This window comes from Bos grunniens, chromosome 18 (genome assembly GCF_055505025.1).
Source record: "Bos grunniens cultivar Pamir isolate PY7600 chromosome 18, Bosgru_T2T1.0, whole genome shotgun sequence".
In the NCBI taxonomy this organism is placed as follows: domain Eukaryota; kingdom Metazoa; phylum Chordata; class Mammalia; order Artiodactyla; family Bovidae; genus Bos; species Bos grunniens.
This window is the reverse complement of record NC_141182.1, coordinates 13,889,474-13,911,197: the sequence shown is the minus strand read 5'-3', so window position 1 is coordinate 13,911,197 and position 21,724 is coordinate 13,889,474. Positions and strand designations below refer to the sequence as shown.

General features: G+C 62.7%; 1 protein-coding gene across 3 annotated transcripts in view; it reads right to left on the bottom strand.

Annotated features, from left to right (window-relative positions):
• Positions 1–2,181: 2,181 nt before the first annotated feature.
• The window catches only part of ZFPM1 (zinc finger protein, FOG family member 1), a 68,264-nt gene continuing 48,721 nt past the window's right edge, over positions 2,182–21,724 (bottom strand). For 2 of the 3 annotated variants that reach the window (XM_086349465.1, XM_086349464.1), the window contains exons 4-10: positions 17,469–17,602; positions 9,947–10,049; positions 8,183–8,392; positions 4,762–4,995; positions 4,466–4,561; positions 4,236–4,382; positions 2,182–4,075 (exon numbers count right to left, since the gene is read on the bottom strand). In XM_086349465.1, the coding sequence (XP_086205591.1) occupies positions 2,304–4,075; positions 4,236–4,382; positions 4,466–4,561; positions 4,762–4,995; positions 8,183–8,392; positions 9,947–10,049; positions 17,469–17,602 (2,696 nt within the window). In that variant the 3' untranslated portion in view covers positions 2,182–2,303. The remainder of the gene's footprint in view (positions 4,076–4,235; positions 4,383–4,465; positions 4,562–4,761; positions 4,996–8,182; positions 8,393–9,946; positions 10,050–17,468; positions 17,603–21,724) is intronic. The other variant, XM_086349462.1, reaches the window with a different exon arrangement.

Genomic DNA, 21,724 nt, shown 5'->3' with positions numbered 1-21,724 from the left:
ACCTTTGTGCAGCAGGAGCCCCGAAGGCCTGAAGCCGGGTGTGCTGCCATCTGGTCTCCCAGCCACTCGTCCTGGCAGTGAGGGGCGGTGGGCGCTGGCCGGGGAAGTGTCCAGTCCATCAGGTGGGGGTTACAGCTGGAGGCACCTGTCCCTAGCAGCTGAAATGTTTGGAATTGGTGGCTGGGGGAGAGCCTAGGCAACCTGGGGGCCAGAACGGGCAGAGGTGGGTTTGGCAGAATCACAGTTGCTTTGACAGTGAGGTGTGAGTAGATGAGGGTGCCGCTGCAGGTCTGTGCATGCGCAGGTGTGGGAAGAAGACGTAGGGGCGAGAATTCAGTCTTGGATGAGTCAGGGCCCTTGAGGGCCACGTAGTGGGTGCACAGGTGGGGCCAAGGGGCATGGCTGGGCTGGAGAGAGGTAGGGTCATGGGAACTCACGTGCCCGCCCATGAGAGTGAATAGAGAGCTGCGAATGGGGGTGGTGGCCCTGAGCCGTCAGTTGGGGGTTGTTCGGGAGCATCATGGCTCCTGGAGATTGGTGTCCCTGGGTGGCAGCTGTGACGGTGGTGGCAAGTTCTCAGGGAGATGGGGGTGGCTCGAGGCAAGGTGTGGGCAATGGGGGGGTCCTAGGAGGTTGGGTGGACTCAGCACTGGGGACCTTGGCTGGGCAGAGAGCTTGGCCTGGTCAGCAGTTCAGGCCTGGGGCAGGGGTCAGAGGTTGGCTCTGGGCCCTCAGGACGGGCTGCAGGATCCTGCAGCGCACCACACTCAATCTGTGGGCGTGGACCCTGAGGCCCTTTTCCAAGTGGTGCTGTCTTCCACTCGTGCAGTGAGGGGTGGGAGGGTGGACGCTGACCCCATCCTCCTGCTTTGAGCATCTGTGCTCATCAGCACACAGGGACATTTACCCTGCCTGAGGTTTAATGGCCTCTGCCTCACGTGGTCCCACTCAGAGGTGGAGCCTCCAAAGTCTGTGCAAATGAGGTGCTGGGCCTCCCCTTCCCCAGCCTGGGAGGGCAGGGGTGGGATGGTCTTCACAAGGGGGGCATCTGCCAGGAAGCTAGCTGGTTCCCCGGAGGCCCTGACCAGCAACTCTGGTCACACCCTGGTACTAAGGGTCAGCCAAAAGCAAGCGGGAGGGGGCTCTTCTTGTCCTGACACAGGTTCCTCAGTCTTCCACCACTGAGGACTGGGTGGGATGGAACTTGCCTTGGGCAGGAGAGTGAGTCTGGGTGTGTGGCAGGAAGCCTTTCAGATATTTGGAGGAAGAAAAAGGCCTTTTTTTTTTTTTTTTGGCAGTAGGCTACCAGGTCTGAGCAACTTCACTTTCATGCATTGGAGAAGGAAATGGCAACCCACTCCAGTGTTCTTGCCTGGAGAATCCCAGGGACGGGGGATCCTGGTGGGCTGCCGTCTATGGGGTCGCACAGAGTCGGACACGACTGAAGTGACTTAGCAGCAGCAGCAACCAGGTATGTTGTATTTGAAAAAGACATTGTGTACCTCAAATCAAGGGACACCAGGCTGGAGGAAGCCCACAGACACCCAGCTGCCAAGTGCCAAGACCACAGCTGGATTCCTTGCTTGGGTTTGGGCCAGGTCATGGTCAGCCATGGTGCATGCAGCCCCCACAGCATCAGCAGGAGAGACTGGGAGTGGGGTGGCCCCAACCTCGTGCCCACTGCAGGACCACAGGTGCCTGCTGCCTCCAGTCCAAGAGCTGGCTCTTCTCACGGAGCACTGTGGGCTTGGGGAATTGGCTGCCCATCTCCCTTCTGCCCCCATAGGCCTTGGCAAGCAAGGTGCTCCCATCCCTGGATGCCTCGGTGGCCTGTGACTGGACAGGTGGCATCCAGCGATCAGCACTGAGCAGGTGGAAGAGCTGTGAGCTGGCCAGGATGAAGCTCTTCTCTTTGGCATCTGGTGCCCAAAAGAGAGCTTCTGGCTGGATCTTGGAGGGCAGCAGTGGACCAGGAAGGCCAGCACCTGCTGTCCCCGTGCCCCAGGGGCCCGGAGCAGTGCCATCAGGCCCGACTCTGGGCGAGATCCAACTCTTAAGGCCACTAACCATGTGACTCTGGCCTGCAGTGGCCCGTGTGTACTCAGGTGTGGTGCTGGTCCTATGTGCGCCCACCCCGTAGGGCCCTCTGCTCAGAGAGAACTAGGCTGCTCCACCACTGTGCTCAGCAAACTGAACTTCTTTATTAAGTGCCAAGGTCCAGGCGGGCGCTGCCCCCTGCAGCCCCTCTGCCGAGGCCTGTGCGTGGTTTCCCGGGCCCCTGCAGGGCAGCAGCAGCCGGGCGCTCACTTCACGTGCTCGGCCGCGTGGGAGGAGCAGTAATACTTTTTGTGGGCGATGAAGGTGGACAGGCTGCTGAACCTGATGTTGCACAGGCGGCAGTACCTGTGGTTGCCGTTGGGCACAGGGGCCGGCGCTCCCTGGCTGGGGGTCTGCACACCCTTGTCCGAATACGAGGGGGGCGTCGGCACAGCCTCCGGGGACGCGGCTGGGGGCGGGCCGGGCCGGGGGCTGCTGGCAGGCGGCTCCTGCAGGTCCTGACCGTTGAGGCCATCGCGGGGAGCAGCGGGCGAGGGCGTCCGGGCCTCCGCGCCTGGACCAACTAAGGGCTTGCCCAGCAGCAGGCCGTGCGCCAAGCGGAAGTGCTCGATGAGGTCGCCGCGCACCACGCCGTTCGGGGGGCAGTAGGGGCAGACGACGGCGGGCGGGTCCTCGGGGGCCGCACGCAGGCGGCGCGGGGCGGCGGGGCACGAGAACTTTTTGTGCGCCAGGTAGGCCTCGAGGCTGTGGAAGCTCACGCGGCAAGCCGTGCACTCGTGGTAATCGGCCAGGGCCGCCAGGCCAGGCGCAGGGCCGGGGGCGGCTGCTGGAGCCTGGCGTCGCGGCTTCTTACTTAGGTCGATAGGGCCTTCGGCCGCTTCCTGGCCACTTCCGCCTCCACTTCCGCTTCCGGGCCGCGGCGATGCGGGCGGCGTGGGGGCAGGTCCGGGTGGTGTAGGGGCGGAGCCTGGCGCGGAGGGAGGGGCGGGCCCGGCCAGGGGCGGGGCAGGTCCGGCTAAGGGCGGGGCAGGCCCGGCCGCGTGCAACTCATAGAGCTTGCGGCGCCTGCGCGTGCGCACTGGCGGCGCCGAGGGCGCAGGTGTCCCGGCTGGTGCTGGGCGGCGCGGCGGCGGGTCGTGGCGGGAGGCGCAGTAGTAACGCTTGTGCACCGTGTAGGTCTCGTGGCGGCTGAAGCGGATGTTGCAGGCCTCGCACAGCGTCCGGCGGGGGTCGTCGTCCTCATCCGCCCCGCTGCCCGGGCTAGGGCTGCCCTCGCTGCCCCGGCCGCTCGCGTCAGCGTCTGCCTCGGGCGTGGCCGCGCTCCCCGCCTCGTCCTCGCGTGCCCCGGGACCCGGCGACGAGCGTGGCGCCTCGGCCTCCGAGGATGGCGGGGCAGGGGGCACGCGAGGCGGGGCGGGGGCCGCCTTGGGCCGGCGGGCTGGGGGCACGTCGTCGGGCGGCCGGCGGCCAGAGCAGTAGAGGCGCTTGTGCACGTAGAAGTTGTTCACGTTGTTGAAGGTGATGTCGCACTCGAAGCACGTGGCGCCCTTGGGGGCCCCGGCGAAGAGGCCTGTCGGCGCGCCCAACCCCGTACCCGCCTGCAGCCGGCTGTGCACCAGCTCGGACATCTTGGCCAGGATCTCGGAGGCCGGTGGCGCCGCGGGCAGGTGCGGCAGGAACAGTGCGCTGGGCCCTGGGCTGGAGCCGGGTGTGGGGCTGGAGAGCTCTGCTTTCACCCGCGCGGGGCCAGGGCTGGGTGGTGACGGCGTTCGTGAAGGGGCGAGAGGCCCTGGCTCTGCCTCGGGCTCCTCCGCTGCCTCCACCTTGATGCTCCTGGGAGCCGCTGGGGGATCGCCGCCGCCGCCCCCGTTCTGGGGACCCGCTCTAGACTCTCCGTTGGTGGCTTCGGCCAGGGCCTTCCTGTCCACTCCTGGTGAGGGGGCGGGCGCCAGGCCTAGGTCGGCAGAGGCCAGGGGGCCATGCAGTGCCGTGTGCTGATGGAAGGCGGCCAGACTGTCTGTGGGGAGAGCCCAGAGGCCACCTGTCAGGGCTGGAGCAGGACCTGCCTGGGGCAGACCTGAAGTGGGGAGGGTGGGAAGGGGGAATGGGGCTGGGCAGACGTGGTACAGAACCCAGTCTGAAACCGCCACCCCTCTTTCTGGTTCCCAGGGGCTCACCTGTGGGGAGTTTGGCAGTGGGGTGGCCTGTCCCTGGTGAATAGATCTCAGCCTTAGAGCCCGGCTGGCAGACCATGTGGTTGGTCACCAGGTGGCTGTAGAGGATGTCCCTTGTGGTGGAGATGAAGCCGCAGCTGTGGCAGACTCCTGCAGGAGGGCCATGGAGTCAGGGCCCTGGGCAGCTGGGCCCTACCAACCCTAACCACGGCCTCCATCCCCACCCTGCTTACCGGTCAGCGTGTCTGTGTGCACCTTTAGATGCCGCTCACAGTTGGCCTTGGTGGTGAAGGCGGACAGGCAGATGAGACACACGAAGGGGCGCTCTCCTGGAACACAGGCCTGGTGAGAGAGCCTCACTGGCCAGAGACCCCTCGGCTCTGCCTCCCAGGACCCTGGGGCCCGTGGGAGGCAGCAGGGAATGGTAAAGAGGACCACCCAGGCACACCCGTGGCTGGCATGCAACCCCAGGACAGGCACGGTGAACCTGGGTGGGAGGACACTGTTGGGGGGTGGGGGTGGTGCTCACCACTATGGCTACGCATGTGGATCTCCAGGGAGCTAGCGCTGGGGCAGCTTTTGCGGCACTGGGGGAAGGGGCAGACCCGCTCGTTGGGGTAGGTCTCCTTGGGCTTCTCATCCGGGGTGGCCACGGCAGGGGAGCCGGCACCCTGGCGGCTGGCACAGTAGTAGAGGAGGTGGGCTTGCAGGTTCCGCTCGCTACGGTACCAGATGCCACAGTCTTTGCAGGGAAAGACGTCTTCTGAGGGGATGAGAAGGCAGGGGAGAGTTGGGCCAAGCCTGAGGGGGTGCCCCGGCAGCAGTGTGGCCACCTCCCACCCAGGGCAGGCATGGCCCTCTGCAACATGAGGGCTGTGCCGCAGGGTCCTCCAGCTCGGGGAGCGAGGCCTGTGACCTGGGCTGTGCCTTCTTAGGTGTCCCTTGGTGACGCTGCGTCCCCTTTCTGTGGATCTCCAGGATGCCATGGGGACACGTGGATGGGGTCCCCCAGGACAGCCCCGCACTGCTTTCCAACAGTGAGCCCCGGAAGGAGACGCTGGGGTCTTGTGGGTGCCCATGGAAGGAGTGTGGTCAGTGGGGATGACAGGACATGGGGGACAGCCTGGAGCCGGGTGCCCATGGAGGAGGAGGAGACAGGTGGGTGGGCATCCAGGTGCACGTGTCCCCAAGCGCTGGGGGCGGGTAGAGGCCAGGAGCTGCGGGGGACCAAGAGCGTCAGAGTCAAATACACCCCCCACCTGATGGCTCCGTGTGTTACTGGTCAGACTTTGCTGATTCACCACACTTAGCCGTGTGGGCTGCCTCTGTGTTTTTGGTTTATGGGAGTGTGGCCTGTGGGGGTGGACCTGCCAACTGGTGAGGGTTTCTCTGATGGGCGCTTCAGCAGCCCTCCGGTTCCCAGAGATCCTTCAGGAATGTCCTGTTGTTTCTGCCCTGCTCTGCGGCTGAACCCAGGGAGGGGGAGGCTTTGTTCTGTGTCCTGACCTTGATGTGGGGTGGAGGGGCCTGGGACCCCTTCTTGGGGTTTTAACTTGTGTGGGTTAGGATGTGCTCCTCGCCCTGCTGGTTGGCAGTTCTTCAGAGGTGGCGGCCTCCCCACCGCCCGTGGGTGCTGCCAAGCCTCCACCTTCTGCCTCCTCTAAACCAGCGGTCCCCAACCTGTTTGGCACCAGGGGCCAGCTTCATAGAAGACAATTTTTCCAGACGGGGGTGGAGTGGAGATGGTTTTGGGATAATTCAAATGCATTACATGTATTGTGCACTTTATTTCTACTGTTAACATCAGCTCCATCTCACATCATCAGGCATTAGATCCCAGAGGTTGGGGAGCCCTGCTCTAAGGAATTTAGTACCTGTCTGTGGGGTGAGGTCGTCCCCTCATGCCCAGTATCTGCAGTTTTTCTGGCCCCAACCTTCCCACTGTGTTACCACTGGTTTTCAAGTTCCCTTTTATTTGGGGGCCTCAGGGCAGCTCTGTTCTCTTACTAGCGGAGGCCTGGAGCTGGGATCCAGATCTCTAGGGCCAGCGGTGGGCTTTTGGTATCTGCAAGCTCAGTGCTGGGGGATGGGGGGCTAGCTGTGGCATGGGGAGGGGGTGGGAACCTTGGAGTCTCAGGTGAGCCCTAGCCCTGAAACAGCGAGGATGGTCACAGTCCCACTGACCCAAGGTGACCCGAGTCCTGGCTGGACGCAGCCCTGTGACCTGCACAGACACCTCGATATGGGCATTAGCTCCACTCCTGTCACAGGTGAGAAAACTGAGGCTCCCAGTGCTGGAGTCTCAGGAATTAAACTGGGTCTGATTGACTTTGGAGCTCAGGGTCTGAGGGCCTTTCTAGACCAGCAGCTGGAGACCCACTTGAGGCTGGGGTGGGGTTGGTGTAAACTCGATAGCGAGCCCACCATGGCCTCACAGATGAAACATCAAACTCAAGGGGAGGGAAACCGAGGCCCAGAGAGGCTGCCTCTGGGCTGGCTCGAGAGGAAGTCCTCCAGCACTGGGGCTCCTGGCAGGCTCCCCTTGAACAGAGGGGAGACAGGCCTTGCTAGGCAACGGATGCCATTTCCTGCCCTGGTGCAGTGGCCATCCTGGCCCCTTAGAGACCCTTCCATTCAGCCTCCCTCTTTCCTGAAACTTTGTTTAGATAAGACCCCTCTGTACTCACCGCTGCCCTGAGCCCCCTGCAGGACCCGTTCTCCCTGGAGCGGCGGCCTTGCCCTGTCCAGTACAGTCCTTCCACGAAGGCTCTGGGCACGGGCCTCCTGCCTGTGCTTGTCCCCCTCCCTTCTGGTGACACCTGCCTCACTTGGCTGCAACTGTTTGGGTCATGGTGTCCCTTCCAGTGCCCGCAGATCCTGTCTCTCCCTGGGGCCTCATCCCGCCCAGAGCTCCCCACTCTGACTACACCCTGAGTCTCAGCACGTGTCCACTTAGTGCCCAACAGGCTGCTGGCTGGGCCCCCCTCCTTGCCTGTGATGCCCTGGCCTTGCGCTGCTGCCTCCTCACCCAGCAGGCCTTTGGGCTCCCACACCTCTCCAGTCTGCCTCGGTCCCTCCACTGGCTGCAGGTCACCACCACATTTAACCTGCTTAAGAAGAAGGCTACTCTTCTCCACCTAACAGCCCTGCAGTTTTAGAACTACATTGGATCCCTGACTTAGCGACTGCACACACATTGCTGCCTGAAAGCCTTCTGCTGGGGTCATTTCTCAGAAGGGACCCCAGCCCTCACGTGGGACCACCCTCGGAGTCTTGCTCTGGCCAAGGTCTTGCTGGGCCGTCCGCCTGGCTGCCCTCCCTGGTCTGCGGGTCTCCCAGGCACCCGGACTGAGGCAGCCCTGGGCAGTGCCCACGTCACAGCTTTTCTCCCATCATGAACCTGCCCGTGGCCACCTGCCTTAGCCCTGGGAGTGGTGGTGGTTCCCTCAACACAGGCAGGTCCCTCCACTGCTTGGTCTGGCATGGACATCAAACAAGGATTTGAGGAATAAGCAAGTCCAGACCCTCTGCTGGTCGTGGGGAGGGTCCCTCTGCTCCAGCTGGTCTTACTGGTGCCTTTGTCCTAGAGGACACAGGTGTGTCCCTCGCAACTGGGAGGTAGGGGTGGGGCCAGCACATAGTGGGTGAGGGCAGGGCTGCTGCTAGGCCCCCAGGGTGGGCGCATCAGAGACCCCACCCCAGCCCCAGGAGGCTGCTCTGATTGCTGGCCAAGTAGGGGGCTGAAGAACCTGTGTGTGCCAGACACACCGGGTGAAAAGCCCCCTCACCCATGGGCTGCATCCTGGGGCTCCCCCCGATCCCCACTGCCAGGCCCCTGGAGCACATGCCCTCCTCTGGTCAGCTAACAGACCAGCAGACTGGTCCCTGCAGATCTTAAGCTGGGGACCCCTTGCAGTCTAGCGGGGGCCGGGTGGCAGTGGGTTACTCACTGTTGACGACCGCGGTTGCGAGGATGGATGCCATGCCAGCCTGCTGGGGCAGGAGCTGGATGTCGGGGTGGGAGGGGGCTGGGCTCTCAGGCTCCGCTGGCTCCTTCTTCACAGGGTGGCTGGGGTTGCTGGGGGGCTTGGCCACCAGGAGCACTTTCAGCTGTCCACCTGCAGGCACCGGCCTGGTGAGCCTGCACCAGAGGGCTTCATCTGCGGGGGAGGGCAGCTGTGACGTGGCAGCCCGCAGCTCCAGGCCACAACGGCCGTGCCTCTGCAAAGACCTCCCTCCACCGCCCCAATCTTATCCTCCTGAGCGCCTCTGCGCGGCCCCATCTTAGACACCTGGGTTCCACAGCTGGGCATGGGGACCGGAGAGAAGCCACACCAGGTGGGCAGCTGTGGCCGGCTGGTTTCCATGGTGCCCCCTGCCTCCTTGGGGTTCCTGAGTGGTCCCCCAGGGTGTGCCTGCTCTTTTGGGCCTCCCTGCGCCAGCCTGTCTGAGTGGGAGGGCCCTTTTCCAGGAGAGAGGAGCCAAGCAGACTGGAGCAGCCCGGAGGGCTGGGTAGCCACTCACCAAGCCCTGGAAAGGCCTCACAGCTTGGCCGGCACGGCTGTTTCCACAGCAGCCTGCAGGGGGCAGCCGCGGCTAACAGGACTCAGTCCAGCTCAGAGGCTGCCAGGAGCCTGCCTTCCCTAAGAGGCAAGGCCCCAGGCCACCTTATGAGAGCATTCAGCACCCCAGGGACCCTTATCCTACCCGGGCAGATGGGCCCTGCTGACCAGGCAAGGCAGTGCTAACCAGGCCGTTTCCCAGTCAGGTGTCCAGGCCCCTAGCTGGTCACCTGCTGCCAACCCAGGCCCTCCAGTGCTCTCTGGGCCCTTAAGAGTACCCTCAAGCAGGGAGGAGGGGTGGGGGTCCTCTGGAGAGGAGTACATGTGGCCATGTTAGCCAGGTCCATGGGGTCACCACAGGCAGAGGGAAAGCTCAGGTCCCTGGGTGCTCCTGGGGACCCCACATGGGGAGGGGCTCGGGTGGGTGTTGGAGCAGCAGCCCAGCCTGGTCCCCTCTTGCCCCCAGGACACTTAATTCATTGCACTCAGGCGATGGTGAGGGGGACACCCCCAGAACATTCTACCGAAGTGGAGCCCCTGTCGGGGAAGGAGGTGGGTTTCCTGTGGTCAGCAGGCACATGGCCCTTCCAGGTGGCCACACTGTGGTGGATGGCCCTTGCTCGGGTGTAGAACTTGTCATGAGTCCGTCCTCCCACCCACCCTGGGACCAGAGCCTCCATCTGTAATGGGAGGTCCCCCGCCTTGATGCCCAGATCGTCACACGCTGGGAAGGCTGGTCTGGGCAGACCAGGGCAGGCAGGACCAGGACACCAGGGGTGCCAAGGACCCAGCCTGCCCCCCTCCCTCGAGAACCACTCCTGGATGGCACAGGAGGGGCATGGGGGCGCTTTCCTTGTCCTCACAAGACAGAGGCCCCACATGGACCTGCTGGCCCTTGCCAGACCCGGCAGCCCACCAGGCCTGGTTCCTCTGCTGCCCTGGTGGTCTCCCAGAGGTCCTGAGGGCAGTCCTGGCCTCACTGGGGGGGCTGCTCCCCCATGCCCGGGCAGATGTCTGTCCAGTCCCAGACTGACATTGATCGGGGCATGGCAGCAGTGGCCCAGGCAGGCTGGTTTGCCTTTAAGGGCTGCCCCAGGAAAAGCATGACCCCCCCTCCTCCGGAAGCCGTGAGGGAAGCACCAGGATACCAACCCTTCCGGTAGATCTCCGCGTTGGCCTCAGCCTCGGCCAGGGGCTGGGGCAGTGTCCTCAGCCAGCAGGCCTCGTCCTCCAGCAGCAGGGTCAGGGCCGGGCTCTGGGGGCAGGAAGAGGGGTCAGCAAGCACTCAGTCATGCTCCCGGACACAGCAGAAAAAGAGGTAGACCAGGAGCGTTCTTCAGGGACCACGTGGGCAGAAGCCTGAGAGTTCACCCCATGGGTGTGCCGAGCACCGTGCTGGCAACAGGCACACTGCAGGGAGCCAGCGCCTTCCACAGGTCAGGCGCTGGGTTCACTGAGGAGCTGAGGCCCAGAGAGGTCGAGCAGCTCACCCAAGGTTGCACAGACAGACCGCCATTCGCTCCAGCCGCCCCCTCCCGAGTGGGCTGCTACCCCAGGCGCAGGCTGCTGGCGCGAGTGAGCAGGGGACTGGCCTGGAAGAGATGGCATCATCCCAGCCCTGGGGCACGCCGGTGCACCTCTGTCCAGTCCATTCTGGGGCTGGTAGGTGGCGGACATGTGAGGAACCTCTGCCTGGGCCCAGCAGCCCCACAAGGTCCCCGGGCAGCAAGACGTCCCCCTGCCTTGCTGGCTGAGCACCCAACCTCCCCGCGGCTCCCAGAGCATGGTCAGCCCCTTGCCCCCACCTTGCTGGTTGCACCCTCCTCCCACCTCACAGGTGAGGGAAGGGAAGGGAGGCAGCTCACTCCCCCAGTGGCCTGGGCTGAGAGTCCGGCCTTTGAAGCGCCCAGCGGGGAGCAATGCAGTACAGACCTCGCCCTGCTTGGCCCCAGGAGGTTGGAGTGACCACTGCCGCCCGTCAGGCTGCAGCCCCAGGGCTGGGTGGGTTCTGGACTGCTCCTCTCCAGTGGGACGGCCAAGCTCAGCCCCTGGGCGCCGTGTGCAAACTGTTGAGCTAACTGTAAGACCATGTTACCTGCTGCCCCCTGGACGGGGACGTTTGTGCACCCTGAGGCACCTGTGGCAGTTGGCCAGGATGCTATGTGGTGGGATGTCTGGGGCAAGTAGCACTTGGAGGGGTCCTCTGATGGGTTGTGGGCACCAGCATGCCTGGTCCTAGCCCATGGCTTTATTAGGCTTTGCCTGCAGGGACCACATGGGCTCCAGAGCTGGGTACCAGGGTGCAGTCCAGACTCCCTGACTGGGAGACTTGGGAGGGCACTGGCCCTCAATGCACAGCGGCCTCACCGCACTCCTCTGCGCCTTGCCCTCATCCTGTGTTGGGCTTAGGCAGCCCGGCCAGTGGACTAGCTGCAACGCTCAGTCGTGGAACAGTCGAGTGGAGAATAGTCGGCCAGTGGGTCACAGGAGTGGAGCTGGCCAGCGCCATGCCCACCCTGCCTGGGCCCCAGCATCTCTGCAGATGGCGATGCCTGGAGCCTGCATGCCCCATCGACCGACCTTGTGCTGCGCCTGCTCTTGGGGTGGGTCACGTCCCTCTCTGTGACTTGGTTTCCCCTGGGGTACCGGGTAGTCACCGTCGGTGTGGAGCCCCCCTCACTTTGGACAACGCCTTCCTGGCAAGTGAAGAACAGGAGCAGGGCCATCCTTGCTCATCCATTCCCTCTGGCTGGCAGGACACAGTGGGCAGGGGCTGTGCCTCTGGGCCCAGGAGGCCACCAGGCCGTCAACCACCAGATATCAGCTGGAGGCAACGGGTGCCACCAAGGAGCTGGCTTTTGAGGGCCAGCCGCAGAGCCAGGGGTCTCCCCACTGGGAGGTTTTTGCCGCCCATAGCTGGGGACAGGCTGGGGCCAAAGCGGAGCGGGCGCAGCAGCGAGTGGCCAGCGGCTCCCACATCCCGGCTGGCCCGACCTGGGCTGGCAGCTCGCAGAGGCGGGGGCCTCTCCGAGTCTCTAATGAATATTAATGAGTGGAGGAGGGAGAAAAAAATTAATCTGCCTGATCCTCTGATGGGTGCTGCGGTAACGATATGAAATCTAATTATTCGTCCCAATATTTCTAAACCCTCAAACTGAGACTGACAGCCTCCCGGTCGGTTTAGTGCTTATCACTCCCGGGAGCGGCGTGTTTGCGGCATGATAAAAGCACAGCCCTGCTGACGCTGCAGAACCCCCGATTTTCCACGTCCGTCCACGCGGAGGGCAGGAGGCAGCGCCATGTTCCTGGGGGCTCTGTGTCTCCTGCCAGGAGCGGCCCCTTGCCTGGTGGCTGCCCTGGACTGGCTGGGCGCCCATGAGGGTGGGCGAGGGGTAGGGGACATGGGGACCCCATGCCTGAATCCCAAGAGGGAGAGGGGCCAGGAGATCCAGGGTTAGAACCCTTCCCTCTCATTCCCTTGGCCCTTAATACTCTGTGGGAGCCTGGCCCCCACTTACATGGGCAAGGCTGAGCCCATTACCCCTGGCCTGCCCTCCTGCGCTTGGACCCTAGGGGTGCAGGCACCAGCACCCCGCCACAGTTCCAGGGAAGGGAGCATGCCTCTACCCACCCTGTCCCGGGAGCTGCAGCCTGCCCCTGACCCAGCCCTGGGCGGTGAGGACAGATTTCAGTCTCTGCCCTCCCTGCTGTGAAGGGCCGGACATGGTTCGAGCTGCCCTATTCTATCTTTTCTTCTCCCCTCTGCCCCCACCCTAATTCCAGGCAGCCTTGGGACAGAGCCCTTTTCTCTGGTGGTTGAAGGTCCTGTGGGCAGCATGGTGTGAGCCTGGCCCTTCTGCCAAAACTATCAGAGACTGGCTGCCTCCCCTCCCTGGGCTCCCCCAGGCTCACTGCTGGGTTTGGGTCTAGCTCGCTCTGGACAGGCTAGGTCCAGAGCGAGCAAGAAGCTTGGTTTTCCACCCTGCCTTAGCTGTGGGGGTTGCTTGGTCCCTTCGTGACTAGGCCTCCCCACCCAGCCCAGGGATAGCGGGCGGCTCCTTTAAATTCTCTGGGTGCATCTGAGAACCCTCCTTGTTCCCCCAACAAAGAGGTCAGTGTCTGGGTTCTGTGCCCACTGATAACCATCAGAAACCCTATCTCTACCGCATCCGCTGTGACAGCCATATCTCAGGCTGTTCCCAAACCTGCCTTGCGTCCGTGAAGCAGCGTCCAGGGGCGGCGGGGTCCTGGCTCAGGGAGCCAGACGGCCCGCGGAAGGCCTCCCAGGGCACTGCGGGTAGGCTCACGGGAGGTGAGGGGAGCAGGCTGTGGTGGGCTCTGATCAGGCTGCACCCCTGTCTTGTCAGTCTGTCCCACTCACCATTGCCAGAGGCATCCCCACCCATGGGGCAGCTCAGGTGTGTCAGGCGAGAGAAGCCCAAGGGACCCACCGTGTGCCATGCCCAGGCTGGGCATCTTTCCTTAGGGATCATTCCCTATGGCAACCGCAGGAAGAGGGGCCTCACCAGGAGGGCCGTGGTCCTGTGCGCTGCAGCACCCCACCCTCTGGCCAGGGCTCGTCCTGCTGAAAGTTTGGCTCTGCCCGGCCATGACCACTGATGACAACCTTTGGGGGAGGTCCTGTGGGGAGAGCCGCTCAGGGCCTGTGGTGCCCGAAGGCCCAGCCCCATCTGCGTGGAGCCAGCTGACCTCGTGTCAGCCTCATGGGCAGGGGCTGCCTACCCAGACCTGCTGCTCCTCCAGAGGGTCCGTCCTGCCTCTCACTGACGTCACAGTGGCCTTGCAGATAAAGTGGATGAGCTCTGGGAGGGCAGCTGGACAGATAGATGGATGGGCCAGGTTAGTGCAGGCCTGCTGGTTCGCTCGTCCAGCCACCATCCATCTCCCCTTTCACGTGTTTACATAGCTACCTATCCATCCACCCACCCACCCACCCATCTTCTGCCTGCCCACAGATTCACCCACCTGTCCATCCACCTTCTAACTGCCCGTCCATCTTCCGTTCATCCATCCACTATCCATTCATCCATCCACCATCCACCTGCCCATTCATCTGGTACGCAACCTTCCATCTGACATCTACCTGTGCACGCATCCATCCATTTATCCGTCCAGTGTCCACTCACCCTTCCATCCATCCTTGTCCATCTACTATCCTTCCTCTATTATCCATCCACCTTCTGCCCATACATCCAGCACTTAACCTTCTGTCCAACATCTATCTGCCTGTGCACGCATCCATCCAGTTATCTAGCCAGTATCCACTCACCCTCCCATCCATTGACCAACACTCTTCCATCCACCTCTGCCCATCATTCTACCATCCAGGTCATCTGTTGGGAGAAGGCAATGGCACCCCACTCCAGTACCGTTGCCTGGAAAATCCCATGGACGGAGGAGCCTGGTGGGCTGCAGTCCATGGGGTCGCTAAGAGTTGGATATGACTGAGCGACTTCTTTCACTTTCCACTTTCACGCACTGGAGAAGGAAATGGCAACCCACTCCAGTGTTCTTGCCTGGAGAATCCCAGGGATGGAGGAGCATGGTAGGTTGCAGTCCATGGGGTCGCACAGAGTCGGACACGACTGAAGCAACTTAGCAGCAGCAGCAGCAGCAGCAGGTCATCTGTCTACCATCTGCCTGTCCACCTATCCATCTGTCCCTCTGCTTATCCTCCACTCATCATCCTCTTACCCATCTACATATCCATCTACCACCCATCCTGAACGTTTCTTCTGCATCTGAGTACAAGTTTTACACTGCTGGGCTTCCAACCCCTGGGTTTCCAGCAAAGGCCCCAGTTGCATCCTGGGGTACCTTGAGGTCCCACAGCGAACCAACTCTTGACTCCTGGCAGGCTCTGTGTGCTGTGTCCTTTCCTCGGTCCCATCCCCAAGGCCTGGCGTGTGCAGGGACGCCACCGTGCCTCCCCTCTGCAGGCAGCCTAGGCCCAGGGCGATTGTGGGAAAGTGCTGCCATACCCCAGAGTTGCCCCTCTCCCACTTTGTCCTCCAAACAGCAAAGACAAGCTGCGTGGCGGGCGATGGGATGGTCTGGGGTGGGAGGTACGCGGGGGAGAGAGCCAGGCCCATCAACTGAGCTCGATAAGGGGCCCGCTGGAACGCTAGCGAAAATATTTAGACAATAAATGAAGTATCGGAGAGGCACGCGTATCTTTAAGAAATCAATCATCTTGTACGCGTGTCTGGACACTTGGCGCCAAGGCAGAGATAGTGCCTGCTGGGAAGATAAGGGTTAATCAAGGATTTAATTCTGCAGGAGATAAAGCCGCAGGCCGAGCGGGCTGCCCTTCCTCCCTGGGCTCCTCTGCACGAGCCTCAAAGGAGCGCTCCCTGGACACTATCTCCCAGCCTGGAGAGGGTTTCCAGCCTCACGCCAAGTCTTCCCAGGCTGACCTGTGCCCTGGGCCCAAGGAATACAAGAACCTCCAGAGGGGAGGCTGCCGGCAGGAGGGGAGGGCCTGGGGGTGGGGGTGCAGTGGGGATCCCGGGGCTCCAGTCCCCCAGCCCCACCTTCAGGGGTCTCTGCTCTTTGGTCCTGGTGACTGTATTATGTTACCCACCCTCTTGGGCCTCAGTTTTCTCATCTGGACATTGGGAACAGCAGTGCCTCCCTCAGGCAGGGCTGGACAAAGTGAGGGGCCAAGTCTAAAGACCGGCGCCTAGCAGTTGTGTCTGGAACACACAGCTGTCCCTTGGAAGGGGCTGACCTTCCCCAAGGAAGGAGCGGAGGGAGAGGTAGGGTCCTGCTCAGGACAGACGGAGGGCGCGGTCAGCCTGCCTCGACAGTCACGGCGCTCCCATCAGCGCCGCCTAACAGCTGCCCTCTCGAGGGTAGGCTGCTACTTGCGTCCCTCCAGTGACAGGGAGCTTCCTGCCTATAGGGACTGCGTAAGCACCGCAGCCTCAATCACACAGTGGAGCCAAGTCTGGCTCCTTCCAAGGAGCTGAAATCCATGCTGGAGCTCTCGCTGCTTCCTACCTGCTTGGGGCCATGGGATAGGAGGGTTGCCCTCCACAGGGTGCTGGCCATGCTGCCCTGGAGGCGTGGCCTGGGGTAATCACCGCACGTGTATCGCCTCATTTAACCCACCCAGCATTCCCGGGAACCCGGCTTCCCCGCCTTACAGAGGAGCTGCTGCTCTGCCACCCTCTTCACTGCCAGGAGTGCAGGCTCGGGTCTCAAGGACCCTACAGGACTCCGATGTGTCCCCCTGAGGTTCCCGGGGCTGAGGAGACAGCAGCTCAGAGAGGCGGGGCACACGGCAAAGCGGCCACAGGGTAGGAGACCCCAGGGTCCGACCCTGTGCCATGGGGATGGCCTGGCCTTGAAGGTGGGCATCCTATGTCCTGGGCCAGCCTCCCACCACCTCGCTGAGCCGTCTCCAAGCTCCTGAAGCTCAGGTCCCGATTCTGAGACCTTTGCCCCAGCGTGACCCATGGCCCAGGCTTCACTTCTCACCAGAGTGGCTAGGAGCCATGAGCCACCGTGGAAGGGCATGGCTGGGGATTCTGCCCATGCTCCCTGCCAGCCCTGCTGCGGGCACCGCGCCTGGGCCTGGTTTCCTCTGCAGAGAAATGGGCTCTGTCGGGTTGGAGCTGATTAGAGCTGTGGGGAGGGGGAGAGGGGCAAGCCCACCCTCACAGCCCCGCACTGCCACTGAAGGCCGACCAGAGGCCCAGCACCACAGGGCACCTGCTGGCACCCTGGATCCAGCCTCACCTGAATGCCACACTAGCAATTGCAAGGGCCTGGGCCATGGCTGCGCCTGCGCACGTGGGGCACCGGGCCCTGGACTTGGGGGGGCCAAGCTGGGTGCTGCCTGGCCTTCTAGGCCAGCGTCACCATGGCTGGAGGTGTTTCCCGAACACTTGTCATGCACAACCTCCCTCCCCACCCCATTCCCATCACAGCAGGCGCCCACTCCACCGCCCATACACCAACCCACACAGGTTCTAAAAGGAGCACTTGTGCCCCATGAGAGGATGCCGCACCAACTCGCCTTAAGGAGAGGGCACCTCAGAAGTAGCCCTGAGACAGGTGACATGCCCCCAGTGGTCATCAGCCCGCACTGGAGACGCTCGGGCACCAACAGCGCCCTCTCCCTGTCGTCAGGAGGACCCACAGGCATGGGAAGGGACGCACCGCTCACCCTGGGTTGCAGCTGTATCCAGAAACCCACCTCCCTGGCCACTGGGGGTGACCCCACCCGTGAAGCCCAGTGCCGGGGCAGTGCCGCCCGCCTGCCTGGGCACAGGCCAGGCTCAGGCCCAGCACTGAGTCCCTTGCTGCTTCCTCCCCTCAAATGCCCTTCTCTTTCTCTGCCTCACCAACTTCTCCTCCTTCACTGAAGGCCCGCTCAAAGAATCCTCCCCCAGGCAGCCCTTCCTTGGTCGCCCTGAGGGCTAGAGTCCCACACCACCTCCCCCAGGCAGCCCTCCCTGTGCTCCCATAAAGTTACCTCTTCCCTTCCCTCCTGGTCCCAGCACCTCATGTCTGTATCTCCTGACCTGTTTTGAGAGGCAGGAGCTCCTGGGTGGGGGTCTAGCCCAGGCCTGGCTCAAGGATTGAAGGGCCTGTACCCTGGGCTGAACACTGCCTTGGCCCATGCAGCTGAGATTGGGCTACTTACCAGTTCCGCCTGCCCGGGGGATGAGGCTCTGGTCTGGATGCTCCCGCGGAACGGGCCCCAGGACAGGCCCTCGGTGAGGCTGCAGCGAGCCCGCACACACCTCTGTCCGTCTTGCAGCAGTGGCTCCAGCTCGTCTACAGGGAGAGACGTCAGAGGTGTGAGGAGGGCCTGCTGCCCAGGTTCAGTCCGTCCTTGCAGCCCCCTCACCCGGGAGCATTCAGGGGACTGAGGGCAGAGGAGGGCAGGCGACGGGTGGGTGGCCCTGTGGCCTGGCCCAGGTTACGAGGGTGGTGCTGGGTCCTGGGGGCCAGGCCAGACCCTGTGCTCAGACCTTTTATGAGGGATGGCAGGCTGCAGCAACCAGATAGCGAGGGGTGCTTGCCACTGAATCTGAGCAGATGGGTGCACAGCTCGGGAACCACGGCTGCCACATTGGGATGCGTGTGCCTTGCACAGCTCAGGACGCGCACACAGAGCCAGGTCACCCCCTCTGCCTTACATGGGGGCGACACTGCCGAGGATGACGATGCCGATGAGACTCACCTCCCGTCCCACCACACAATCCTCCCAGCCCCCTCCCATCGGCTTGAGTCCGAGATCTGCAGAGCACACCTGTACAGGCAGCTGTGGAAATGCTGGTTTCCCACCATGAGTCAGGGACTGCATACCTCCCACCTCCTGGGGTTGGGGTGAGGTTGAGTGAGTCAGTCCTCTTAGCGCCTGAGCACAGGGCCCAGCAGGGGAGCCAGGGCAGGAGCTAAGTGTCCTGCCCCTGAGGTCCTTGGCACAGCCAGACCGTGTGCACCCAGGTGGTGCCATCACTCCCTGCAGGACCCCTGCCCACTTTCTGGAAAGGTCTGGACCGGATTCCTGCTGTGGCCTTTGGTCAGCAGCTGCCTTTCTGAGCAGTCTGCTGTGCTACTGGGGGTCAAAGGCTCTCAGGCTAAGGCCGCCTGTGCTGTGGCCGGGGTGGTGGCTCCTGTGGCTGGGGCAGCCACTGCAGGACTCTGTCCCGTGGATGTGGACTGCTGGCCTCTGCCGGGAGCACCCCCAGTCCCTCTCACGAGGCAGGACTTCAGGGTTGCACAGTGTCTGCAGTCAGGCTCCCAGGCTCGGCTGGGCCTTGCTGCACGACCCACATAACCTCGTGGGGTGGACTACAGGGCGGCCCCTAAAGACACTGTACTGCAACCTGGGGGTGGGCCCTACAGCAAACGATGGGTGTCCTCGTGAGAGAGACACAGGAAGAAGCCCCTGTGAAGATGGGGCAGGGATTGTCATGACACAGCCGCGAGGACACTGTCCCTGGAGCCTCGGGGCAGAGCGGGACTTCAGCTCCAGAGCTGTGAGAGAGATTTCCGACATTTCAAGGCACCAAGGTTGTGCGATTTTCCCTGGGCCGCCTGGGAGAGACACACGTGGCAAGTTACCCACCCACAGGGAGGGGATGATGGTGGCCATGCCCCCACAGGGCGGTCCCTCTCCAGGCCACACGCCCTCTACCCTGGAAGGCAGGGCCACCTCGTCCCTCGGGTGCCACCTGGGCCTACAGAAGCCTCATGTGCCCTGGCCTGGACCCCGAGCAAGCACTGCTGTGTCGGCCCCACTTCCTGGATCCCTGATCGGGCAGGCTGTGGCCTTAATGGGCCTGATTATCAGATAACTGCCGGCCTAATGGCACAGATAACGTGTAAATACGCCAGGAGGCCTGGCTAAAACGTTCTAACTGGGTCCTTGTCTTCCCCAGGGCTGATAAGGTGGCAGGGGACCAGGACGAGGCCAGGAGGCGGTGCCCTTTATCGGCCCTGTGGGGAGGGGCAGAGGCTGCCCTGTTGCTCTGTGGCCCGCCCACAAGGGGCTGTGTCCTCCACCGCGCACCAGGATGGCCTGGGTCCTGGCCAGGGCTCCGCAAGGTACTGGCCAGCACCGGTCACCTGTTCCTGCCCAAACAGCCCTGTGACGTCGGCTTTCCCCTTGTTCCCTCTTCCAGTACAGATGAGGAAACAGGCCCCGAGAGGTGGTGAGGCTGACAGTGGGAGGTCAGGATCTGAGTCCAGGCCCCTGCTCTCTAGGGCGTACCTGGGTCTCTGGTGCTCCACTTGGCTGGCCCCAGGGGGTGGGAATGTGGGGAGCAGAAGAGGCTGCCTAATGGCAAGCTTGCTGGGCCCTTGTGGGTGCTGCTTCCAAGGCTAGGGGGAGCCCACCAGGGTTAGGGTATACTGCCCATCCCTCCCATTGTCCCCACTGGAGGCAGGGGTCAAGGAGGAATCTTTCCGAACCCCGATGTGTGGACAGCCAGAGCTTTCAAGCCTCGTGGGGTCTGCACGCTCACAGGCCTCTGGAGCAGGGAGGCCCACGCCCCTCCCTGGGCTTCAGTTCTGCTGCTGGGGCCACGGACAAGCCAGGGACAGTCCTCTCACTGCCCGGGGCCTGTTCCTGGTTTGTCAGGCTGGGGACCCCTGTAGGAGACAGTGGTGTCCATCCGAGGCCAGCACCCACCTTCCCCAGAGGAGGAGGAGCAGGAAGTCGTTTCAGTCTTCCCAAGAGTGGTCGAGTCCCGCCCAGACCTGGGGACACAGCAGGGACCGGGTGTCTGGCCCAGGTCCCCACCATGGGCGGGATGGGGTGCAGCCCTGGGCCCCCAGTTCCCCCTGACTTGCTACAGCTGTGGGATCCTGAAGCCCCTCTAGCCCTGGCGGCCTCCTGGAGGAAGGGGCAGAGCACCCACCCACGCCACACCACAACAAACCGCCGGCTCCCTAATCGCGCCCCAGGGCTGGCGGCCCCCGCTCCCAGATAACAGCATGGCTGGTGCTTCCCGTGGCACCCACTCCATCTCCTGGGTATCACGCACTGCCAGAGAGGACGGCTCCTGATAAAGGCAGCCGTTCAGCACGATGAGGTAGAACCCATCACTTTGGGCTTGCTGGGGGCAGGCCCAGGCCTGGGAAAGGCATGGAGGCCAGGGACCTGAGGGATGCGAGCTGGGGATCAAGCAACAGTCAATCAGAACCCACTTCCCTAGTCCAGGGGAGGCTATTCCTGAGAGGCTGGGCATTAGAAAGGGTACCCCATGTGGGCAGAGTCAGGGCCACAGCAGGTGCCTGGCTCGGTGGGGCGAACATGGCTGGATCTCAGCCTCAGCTCACTCAGTGCACTTGTGCAGTGCACAACCTGTGCAGCTGTCCACGGTGGCCCTGGTCATGTTCAGCATCCAACCACTCAGATAACCTATTTCCGGCTCCCAGTTCCTGCCTAACCCCAAGCACAAGTCAAACAGGTGTTAAAGCCCAGTTAGCACCTATCAGAGACCCTTACCCAACCAGAAATAACTGTATCCAAAAAAGGGGTGAGGTGAGTGAGGCCACCTACTCCTGGCAGACTAGGTACTCAGTGAGAGCTCCATTCAAAACTGAGAATGAATTAAAGTACAAATGAGCAAGGAAGGGGCTGGGGGTGGCAGCTGACCAGGTGCATGACAGACAGGAAGACACAGTTATTTTTAAACGGCCCCTAAAGCTCCAGAGGATCTAGACACTGGTGGCCTTGGAGATGGTCAGCTCCCAACTGCACTCACAGGAAACTTGGAGCCAGGGAGGCCCAGGAGTGCTCAAGCCACAGTGTGAGGCCTGGCCGGGTGGGACCGGAACTGTCTTTGGACTTAACAAAGCGCCAGGTAGGTCCCTGGGGCAGAGCTGAGGGTGGCACATGCTCTGCCCTCAGAACTCCCAGGGAACATGGACAGCAGTGGCAGCGCCACTGGTGGGCCAATCAGGGTGGGCTTCCAGGTGGAGGTGTCCTCCGCCCTGGCAGCCTCCTGTGACCATGTCTCTATCTCCTCCTCCCAGCTCCAGAGAAGCTGGAGCAAGCAGGGAAGCTAGGACTCCAGCTCCAGCAAGGTCCTCGCGGAGGCCTCCCTGCCTTACCTACCACAGCCCCATCCCCACAGCTGGACACTGGGGGAACGATGCCATCTGCCCTGAGAACTAACATGGTCCTAATGGAGTTTCCGGCTTGTTTATTGAGCCTTAGCCAAATGTTTGCCATCACAGGGATTCCTCCCAGCCACACTGAAGCTGCCCACACCCCCCCGCCCCGGCAACCCCCACCCCAGGCGTACAGGGGGAGAGAATGAGGTTCAGAGAGGTTAAAAGACTGGCCCAGGGTACACAGCTGGCTGGTGGGATTTGACCGGAGCCCTAGCACGCTCCCGGTCAGGGCCCTGACACCCTTTTCTCGGTCTTTCTGGGTGGAGG